The 9,875-nt window shown below is 47.4% G+C and overlaps 1 protein-coding gene across 2 annotated transcripts; it reads right to left on the bottom strand.

The window, feature by feature from the left end:
* Positions 1–1,795: 1,795 nt before the first annotated feature.
* Positions 1,796–9,444, bottom strand: LOC311523498 (matrix Gla protein-like). Of its 2 annotated transcripts, XM_084633533.1 has the most exons (5): positions 9,350–9,444; positions 6,206–6,350; positions 5,236–5,271; positions 3,462–3,537; positions 1,796–2,176 (listed from the first exon to the last, which is right to left on the bottom strand). In XM_084633533.1, the coding sequence occupies exons 2-5, from the start codon at positions 6,264–6,266 to the stop codon at positions 2,032–2,034; spliced, it is 318 nt and encodes a 105-aa protein (XP_084489659.1). In that variant the 5' UTR covers positions 6,267–6,350; positions 9,350–9,444; the 3' UTR covers positions 1,796–2,031. The 2 variants fall into 2 exon arrangements, with proteins under 2 accessions (XP_084489659.1, XP_084489660.1); XM_084633534.1 differs by lacking the exon at positions 9,350–9,444 and having other exon boundaries at positions 6,206–6,476.
* Positions 9,445–9,875: the final 431 nt, after the last annotated feature.

Consider the following 9,875-nt stretch of genomic DNA (forward strand, 5'->3'; position numbering starts at 1 on the left):
CGGGGCCATGCAAGGCTGTTTGGGGAGGCACAGCCTTCCCCTGCCTAGTCTACCCGCCACCCATGCTCCTTCCAGCGCTGCTGTGCAGCTGCGTTGCTGCTGCCCCTCTGCCTTGAAGCCCCTGGCCAGCCGCTCCTGGGACTCTCCTGCTTGCTGTGCGGGGGCGCTGATGTCAGAGTGTCCCCCTCGCCCTGCCTCCCCCACCGATGTACCGCATCTCCGCAGAGCAGGGGAGAGGGGACAGGGCTCAGGAGCAGGACGGAGCTGCTGGCGGATGCTGTGGTCTGAATGAGCCTGCTGGTGAATGCGGCTGTGCTTAAAGAGACAGTGCACCATCTCTCATAGACTTCCCCAGCAGCCAGCGCACACACACTCTGTGTCTGTCTCTTACACACATCCCCCCACTCTGTTTTTGACATACACACACCACTGCCTCTGCCTCTGACACACACACACACACCCTCTCTGTCTGACAGACACACACTGTCTCTGACACACATACACACACACTGTCTCACACACAGAGACACACCTTGTCTCTGACACACACACGCTCTGTCTCTTTCACACTCACCTCCTAACATATACTTGTGTTATTATTGTTCCTGTTACTTCTTGGTACTTCCTGCAATGCACATGTATCCTCGTTAATTTTATTCTTTCAAAGTGCTGTTATTTTAGTTTTTTGACTGGTATATGCATTTCATAATTTTATTTCTCACTTATGCTTAAATTTAATTCTTTGTGTAGTGAGTTCTAAAAAGCCTAACCTGTCCTGGCTGGTGTAATTATCCCTATGGTAACATTTAAAAAATATATGAAGTGAGCTGTAGCTCACAAAAGCTCATGCTCAAATAAATTGGTTAGTCTCCAAGGTGCCACAAGTACTCCTTATATTAAATCTAGGTTTTTTATTTCTACTGGTGGCGCACATCTGCACCTTTCCTCAATATTGGTGCACATAACCAAATACATTCCATAAGGTGGATGGAAATAATTAGAGGGAATATTGCTGCTGGCCTCTAAAACAGTGGCTAAACAGGGGAGATGATTAAATACAATGGAAGTGTTGGAAGTTCCATCGCTCGAGAATAAACGTTGGGCTGTAGAGTATTCTGTAGCATACAGAACAGACCTGCATCATCACAAATGGGGAAGTTGTATGGACATGGTGTCACTTAGCAGGTCTTTTCCATCATTAACTTCTCTGCCTACATTTTCACAAGTGATTAGTAACTTTGGGTCCCACTTAAAACACCTTGAAGGGGCTTGATTTTCAGAAAGTATTGAGAATCCATTCACTGAAAATCAGGCCTCTTAAAGATGCCTCAACTTAGGCACCCAAAATCACTAGTCACTTGTGAAAATTTAAGCCGATTTCAGACCCCAGAGCAGTGGTGGGCAATCTGCGGCCTGCGGGCTGCACGTGGCCTATCAGGGTAATCCGCTGGTGGGCCGCCAGACAGTTTTTTTACATTTTCACGGCTGCCTGAAGGTCCCAGTGGCCATGGTTCGCTGTTCCCAGCCAATGGCAGCTGTGGGCAGCCATGCAAATGTAAACAAACTGTATGGCAGCCTGCCAGCAGATTACCTTGATGGGCTGCAAGCAGCCCACGGGCTGCAGGTTGCCCACCACTGCCCCAGAGTATAGAGGTCAGAGTCCTGATTTTGTTACAGCCTTTAAAACACATCTGACTCATAGATGTTCAAATTTACCACAGTACTGTTGTTGAGAGAAAAACTAACCCTCCCTGTAGAAGATCCCCAAAGAAAAACACAAAGCATCACAAAGAAATAGTATCAAACCAGCAGTTTATTGGGTAATAAACACCCACATCCTGGCTCCTGTCCAACCTCCTCTACAGCGGCATTGGGCTAATTAACACAAAATCTAGGAATCCTTGGTTACAGGGGAGTGAAGCCGTGGGCAGGCAGGATAACATATAGTTAACAAGCAACTTAATAGGTTTCAGAGACATCGCTCTTTCTAGGTACAGAATCCGGGCTCCAGGCACCGGGGATGGGAACTTGTTACTCAGACTTGCCCCTCCGCTGCCCAAAGTAGCGCTTATAGGCAGCGATGTAGCCATGGCGCATGGCGTAGCGCTCACAGGGATTGTAATCCTCGCAGATCTCTCGCTGGCGTTCCTGGGGGGTCTTATAGCGTTCTCTGATCCTGCATATGCAAGGAAGGGGAAGGGAAGGAGAGAGCAAGTTGTCATTTTAAACTTTGCTGTTTGTGGCCAGGTCCTCCTGACCCACCTTCCCGCACATGCCTCTACAGTTCTTTCAGCTCTCCTTGGCTCTGCCAATGCAATAACCCTGCACTGAGCCATTACCCAAGTGCCGTTCACAACAGAAGGGGCCTGTAGAGGCTCTTGTTGGTGGAGGAGCGGGCCTCACTTCCCCAGTAGCTCAAACCTGCTGCTATAAGCTCTTCAGATCTTTCATGTTGCTCAGGATAGGGAAGAGGGCTGGAACATCCCACGAAGGGACCATTTAGCCCTCTCACAGGAGGTCATGTGAACTCATCACCTTCTTTTGAAGAGCAAGTTCACAGAGCTAACCTAATTACAGTGAACTTTGTTTCTGTTATTCATTTGACATAACCACATGGAAATTTCATAACAAGGGCACCTTCTCTCTGTCCAATACTGGGGCAGATACACCCACAGTCAGGGAAGCCATTCCCTTTCTGATGCCAACACAAACTGTTAGAGAAGAGTTTTGTCTTGGGAAAACGCTGGATGTACAACCTGGACCTCATTCTGATCTCTGTTCACTTTAGAGTAGCTACACTGAAATCAGTGGAGCTATTGTAGGTCGACAGCAGTGTAAGAGATCAGAGCTGCCTTTGAGTCTCTCTTACACAGAACTGTGCATTTCAGCTCTGGGTTCCTCTCTTCTTCTCTTTCAGGCCTCAGCCCCAATCCCCGTTTCTGTCTATTTTAGGGATTTGTATGGCCCCCAGCACAGCACTGTCGTATCTGAGCACCTCATAATCTGTAAACTGTTTATCCTCTCCACACTCCTGTGAGGTAGGGCAGTGCTGTTATGGGGAACTGAAGCACACAGGGGCTAATTGACTTAACACAAAGGAAGTAGATCAGGGAAATAACTTGGGTCTCCCCAAGGCCTAGATTGATGTCTAACTCTTGGACCATCCTTCCTTTCAGGATTTACACCAATGATTTCCTCCAGCACTTTCTTCAGACTGATTAGTTAATGACCTATGGGCACTGAGAAGAATTCTCATACTCAAGAACACTCCAAGTTAATCTCCCTCTATTTTCAATCAGTTTTGGGTTCCCCAGTGGGACCCCCAGGTTGAGAGGAAAATTCTATCTCTAAATTAGTAGCACTGGCCTTCCTCAATGGCACCAACTTAAACTTGGCTTAGGAGAGATCTTCATCTCCCCCAGCCTCCTCTATCAGTGTCCTAAGACCCTACGAAAACATACCTCTCCTGCACCATGAGGTTTCGTCTTGGCTGAGGTCTCATGAAGTCGTTGGCATATCGTCTGTTAATGAAGGGATCTGATGAGGTGAGAGAGTATTTATTTTGAATTAATGTATAGTTGAAGTGAAGATCATCAGCTACTTACAACAACCTGCTCCGCCAGTGTCCCATTCTCACCTGTCCTCCCATTCAAAATGAATTCCTGGACCCCATGAACCTTCTATTTTCACTAGCCTCCTGTACTCCAAAGTCCTGTAAACTACCAGCCTCTCATTGTCATGGGCACCCCATGTTTCTCTAGCCTGACATTCTCACCAGCCTCCTATTCTTCATGACTTCATGTTCTCTACCAACCTGCTACTCTTACTCCATAACTTAATGATGGAAAGAGTCCACTGGGTCACTCTGTTCATCCAGCCTCAGCTGCTTGTTTCTTAGAGTCCATTCTCCAGATCAATTTTAAATAACCAGTCAATGGGGCTTCCCTCATTTCTCTAGGAAGATTATTCCACACTCTAATAGATCACATAACTTGATCTTTTTCCTTAATATTCAGCCTAAATTGTCCATTATCTAGTATCATCTCTTTGAACTGCACTGAACAGGTTCTTCTCATATCCCTTTATGGGGTTTACATTTGTCAAATACTTATCCAAGATTATCCTATTTTCTTGGGTTGTCATTTGGCCAAGGTACATAGATCTAGTTCTGTTACTCTTTCTTCATCACCCAGTGTCTCTAGCATGTTAAACATTCTGTTGTTTTTCTATATATTCCCTCCCACTCATTGAAATATTTCTGGTATATAGATTAACTGCATGTCCCAAGGACTCTCCAGTGCCACGTAAACAAACCCTATCACTGACCTGCAGCCCAGGTCAATGCCTCTATAGATACAGACCAAAGTCATAGTGGCTCTCTCTTTTTTTTTTTTTTTTTTTGCTACCATTTCATATTACAGGATTATGCCCAGTTTTCGGATCACTATGAACCTAAAATCTCCTTTGTAATTTACTGCTTTCCACGTGTCCCTCTGCCACTGAAGAGCTATACTTTGAATTATTTTTTCCCAAAATGTATCAACTTGCATTTGTCCAGGTTAAATCCTTTATAAAAATAAAAAATAAAAATTCTACCCATCTACATTCTGAACTTGCTTAGGTTGCTCTATATTATTGCTCCTTCCCCAAATTTATCATCCTCTTCAAATTGAATCAACATGCTGTTTACTCCTTTTTCCTGATGAGTACTTGCTCCATGCTCTCATGCCTGCCAATCTTAGCTGCTCCCTGTAGTGAAGAGGGGAAGGCAGTGGGGCGGGGGGGTGAGTACCCTTACAGCATCTAATTAATGGTTTAATACCAGATGTGGCATTGATCTCTGCCGCACCTCTTAGGCAGCTCTTCCCAACCTCAGTACATTGCTGTTTAGCAATAGCATTTTTTAAGACCCTTTTCATGGAATATGTCAGTGATCAGAGCTAATTCCAGTTAGTTTTCAGGTAAGATTTTGTAAGACATTGTGTCAAATGCTCTTCTGGATTCAACATGTATTTTATCTTTTTTGTTTCCCCTTCCACTCATCCTGAAATTCTGTCACCAAAGGAATCCAATTTGTCTAGAGTGGTTTATTCTCCCCTTTCTAATTTCCACCAATTTCCCACTCTCGTGCCTGCCAGTCTCAGCTGAACCCGTAGCAGAGTGGTGAAGACAGTGGTGTATGGGTGTCCCTTAGTTCCCTTCTAATTTAAACAAAGTAGTAAAATTGTCTCTTACTGACAAACTCGTGGGATTCCATACTCTCGTAGGACTCTGGAGAAAGAAGAGAAAAACATTCAGTGAGGCACTGTAGTTCTGGAACACAGAATTTTTCACTCACTATTAATAAACCGAAGGGCAGACAGACTGAGAAGTCTCATTCACTGATTAAAAGGAAAAGCAAGGAAAGGAATAGTGCAACCTAGTGGTCAGAACAGAGGACTGAACCACTGGGTTCTATCCATGGCTGTGCCACTGATTTACTATGTTATCCTTGGGAGCGTCACTGACCCTCTGTTCCTTTATGTATCCCTCTGTATAACAGGTAGGACACCTATTTACTTCACAGTGGGGGCAGGCTGTTTAATTAATGAATTCACATTTGTAAAGCCCTTTGAGATCTTTAGATGGAAAATGCTATAGAAGTACAAATCACCACCAAATATGCATATTTCAGTGCAAGGTCAGATCGGTCCATTAATATGCAAGTATATGCATTCTAGAGAAAATGGGAGACATTCAAAAGGAGAAAGGGAAGGTGGGAGGAAAAAATCTCGCTAGCCATTAACAAAGGAAAGGCAGGCAGTTGAGGATGCAACAGCATGCATCCCCTCCAGTGCATCCACAAGTTGTGTTGACAAAGGAAGGACTAATTTAGGTTTCTTCCATCTCCTCTGTCTATGATCCACACAGATTGGGATTGTCGGGGATGTAGGGATAGTTTGCAGTGGTGACAGAATAGTCTGTGGTAAAGAGGAAGGGTCTGAAGTGCAGGCGGCTCTAGACTGGATGCAAAAGTATCTAGGTGATTGAGCTCTGCAGTAGAGGCAGAGTGGTCTCCCTAGTGGTAGAGGGAGTTCTGGGGTGGAGGATGGGCAAGAGGGCAGCAACAGGGAGATAAACATCAAAGCAAAACATCTGAACAGACCAAGAGGTGTCTATGGCTGGCTGACACTCCAAAAAAGCTTCAATAAAAGAGGTCACCTACCATAGCAGAAAGCTGCCACCATCAAAACAGCCAGGAGTGTGAGGACGATGAGGGTCCGCATTGTGTGGGAGTCACTCTCTCTTGCACTCTCTCGCTCTCTGTCTTACTCTCTTTCCACTGAGGGCAGCGGGAAATTCTGGACAGACTGCAAAGTTAGCAGTGGAGTGTTTATTATGAAAGCAGCAGCTGGGAGGGGAGGAATCAGATGAAGGAGCCTGGGGAAGGTTGAGCCTGGCTAGCACTCGCCTTCTGTGGGACTGTTACAAAACACCCTCTATAAACAGGTCTAATCAGGCTTTGGTGGTGGGATAGGCACGCTCCCTTCCCTGCCCTTGCTGCAGGGGGAGGGTGCAAGAGTTCAAAGGGAGGTGAGCTGTTAACACTGCATGTTCAGAAATGTTGAACTATATGGGTGTAATTCCAGACCCTGAGGAGGACCACACATGTTTTCCTCCCTAATTCCTCCTCTGATCTCCTCTTCTTGCCATCACCACGCTTGATCCAGACACACAGAGCCCGCATTGTCTGTCAGCTCCACGGCTGGAAGGAATGGGACCAAGCCCCTGCTTTCTGGAGAGATGGAGAAATTTGATCTCAAACGTTCCACCCTTGGCTTCCCCTCAGACTGGTCCCTAATGTACCCCAGTTCTGCTCTGGTTGAACTCAATCCACCAGGGGAAAGAGAGAAGTTCAATCCTGTTGTTTCCCCCATACACACCCTACTGTGCCCTTCGTGGTACTCAAACCCTGACGGGATCCCCACCCTCTGCTGGGATTATTGTTAGTTCACATGTATATAGCAGTAGTCCCTAGAAACCTGTCTCTACATTTATTCTCTGGGGTCCACACAAACACTGCTCCCTAAGTAGAATGGGGCCACCTCTTCTTTGGGTGAAGGATGGATCCTTCGCTCTGAGCTTCTGATTCTTGGACCGTGATTTGATGCTAACACTCTTCCCTGCCATACAGGGGACCCAGGTTCAAATCAAATCCATTGCTCTGCAGGAGCCAGAAGTACTGCACAGTCTGCTTCAGCAAACATACTCTGACTTGCTATGTGGGAAGCTCTAGTCCAGTTTCCAGTACCAGGCTAGCTGGCCCTGGGGGGAATCATAGAATCATAGAATATCAGGGTTGGAAGGGACCTCAGGAAGTCATCTAGTCCAACCCCCTGCTCAAAGCAAGACCAATCCCCAATTTTTTCCCCAGATCCCTAAATGGCCCTCTCAAGGATTGGGCTCATAACCCTGGGTTTAGCAGACCAATGCTCAAACCACTGAGCTATCCCTCCCCACTGTCATCTGTAGTCTCATGGCTGCCAACTCAAAGAGAAGAGAGATGGGATCAGTGGTTTCACTTAAACCACATGTGAAGCCACAGCCAGAGCAGCATGTGTGAGGACAAGACACACTGGGCAATGGCTTCATCTGAGCTGGGCAGTGGTAAGAGGCCATTCCAGCCAAATGGAGCTCACTGAGGAGCTGTGATGTAGCTCCCCTTGCCCCAGGCCAGCCTGTGGGATTGCAAGCAGTTTTCCAGGAGTCTGGAGCTGTCACACAGCCTGGGCAGTGGGCACAAATCCAGCTCAGTTCATTCCCTGAGGCCAGTGAGACAGCTGCAGTTGTCACTGTTACTCCTTGTGATTGTGGTTACACGTGTACAATCCTCTCCTGGAGAATTCACACTCTGCATGTGCCTCCATGGAACAGGGACCCTATAATGCACCAGTATTTTGCCAGGAACCAAATGATTCCCTACTGAGCTGAACCTTGGACCTGTGACAGGACCAGATTACTCTGGGCTTTGCCAATCACTCTACCAATGCCAAGAAACAGTTAACTCCAAACTCACAGCTCTTGTCCAGATCCTCTGATCCTCGGGGGGGAGAAAAAGTCCTGAAAACAGTAGAGCCTGTAACCAGGGGCCCCCAGTGAGAATAAGGTGCTTTTCTTCCTCCTTTTGCCTATCACAGGAGAGGATGACCACATACCACGCCTTCCCCCTTTCTACCACCAGCCCCATTCCAGCTCACACCCATGCACCGATTCCTCATACACAGTCCTCAGCATGGGATGATGAGGAGCCCCCAGTTACTCTGTGGTAAAGAGCAGAAATAGGATCTGATATGCCCTGCTCCCGTTCCCCTCTGATCCCTTTTCCCCAGCTCCCTTTCCTCTCCCTGCACACCAGCACCTCCTGGATTTGAGAGCAGGGTCTGCTCTTTTTAAGGGAGCCTATGAGCCTGGGTAAGGATTTGTTGCATTCCATGCGGTTCAGGGATTTTTACAGAGTGTGGATTTTATGGGCTTAAATCATGGCCACTCTAGCAGCCTGTGGGAAGGCTGAAGTGAGAGGGATAAGGAGTGAGCTTGGAGAGACGACGACTGGCACATAGAGAGGGAGATGCTGGAAGGACATGCAGAGAAAGGTGCTGGTGATGGGGTTGCACATGGATAAATGCCATTACCAACCCCTCTCCATGTACCTGTCCTGTCCTTCAGTGCTGAGTCCTCAGGGTCACTGCCCCAGCCTCTGCTTTCTTCCCAAGACATTCAGCGCTCCCAGAATGCCTGTGGCATCACACACACCGCCACCACAGAAGTGCGGGCATGTCATAAATGGGCATTAGCCCAAACACTTCGCTTTTATCCACAAACAGACCTTATTGGAAGGCAAATTAACCACCCTTCTGTGCTGTCCTAGGGTGAGCTCCTGTGCTGTTGCTGTGAGAATTGCATTCACTTGCAGAGGCTCATCCCCTGGCTGCCCACCTTACACACACGCATCCCTCCCCAGGGGCTACACCCCATTACCGCACCAGGTGAAGCCACAAATGCTCACGCCCCATGGTAGAACACACCAAGCCCAACACCTGACTCCCAGCCTTTGCCATCTAACAGCATCCTGTGGTGTGCAGTAGTCACAGAACAGAAGCTAATATTGACTGCCTGCAAACTTTGTGGAAATTTCTGCAGTCCCTTGGTAAGGGGTAGCGCTGCAAAGGCTGCCCTGGGGCCCTTGTCATGGTGGATGAGATAATAATAGTACATTCCATAGTGTCTCTCTAACATTTTCCTGTTGCAAAGCACTGCACAGACATTAATAACTAACTAACTAACTACAGGGAGGTCTCTGCATACTCACTCTGGACTTGCTTCCTCTTCAGTTTGCAGCTCTTGTCTAAGGGGGAGTTCTCCTAGTGTCCTGTAGCATTAACTGGAGAAGAGGGAACCTTTTTATTTATTATCAGTGATCAGTGACTCCTCCTCTCCTCTGTCTCCCCCGCTGGATCCACCCTCCACCCCCAGGCTCCCACCTTCTCTGCCAAAAACACCTTCTGCCCTCACTCAGGAAACCAGAAACCTCAGGAAATTGAGCCAGGAGAGCGTAGGGGAGCCAGAGTGGATGCCAGTGGCTAATGGGGTCAAGGCTGTGTCTAGAGCAAGCTATCTGGGTCCAAACCATTAACCAGCAGTGGGCAGAGGCTCCCTAAATGGAGGTCTAGTCTCTTTCCTTGATGACTGAATTTACCTCCTCCTCACTAACTCTTCCAATAATCATGCACTGAGTCAGAACCACTCTCAGAAGAGCTGGTCAACAGGAACACCTGCAATGCACTGTGGGATAAGGTCAGAGGCTCCCCACTCCCCCATCCCATCCCCTCACACCT

Source organism: Lepidochelys olivacea (assembly GCF_965140295.1).
Source record: "Lepidochelys olivacea isolate rLepOli2 genome assembly, chromosome: 1".
NCBI lineage: Eukaryota > Metazoa > Chordata > Testudines > Cheloniidae > Lepidochelys > Lepidochelys olivacea.

Bases quoted from the DNA above. Each gene is read 5' to 3' on its own strand.
- LOC311523498 (XM_084633533.1), bottom strand. From the start codon at position 6,266: ATGCGGACCCTCATCGTCCTCACACTCCTGGCTGTTTTGATGGTGGCA. The intron at 5,272-6,205 runs GTAGGTGACCTC...TTCTTTCTCCAG, and splicing joins GGTGGCAGCTTTCTGCTATG to AGTCCTACGAGAGTATGGAA. The intron at 3,538-5,235 runs GTAAGAGACAAT...TCACCTCATCAG, and splicing joins GGAATCCCACGAGTTTGTCA to ATCCCTTCATTAACAGACGA.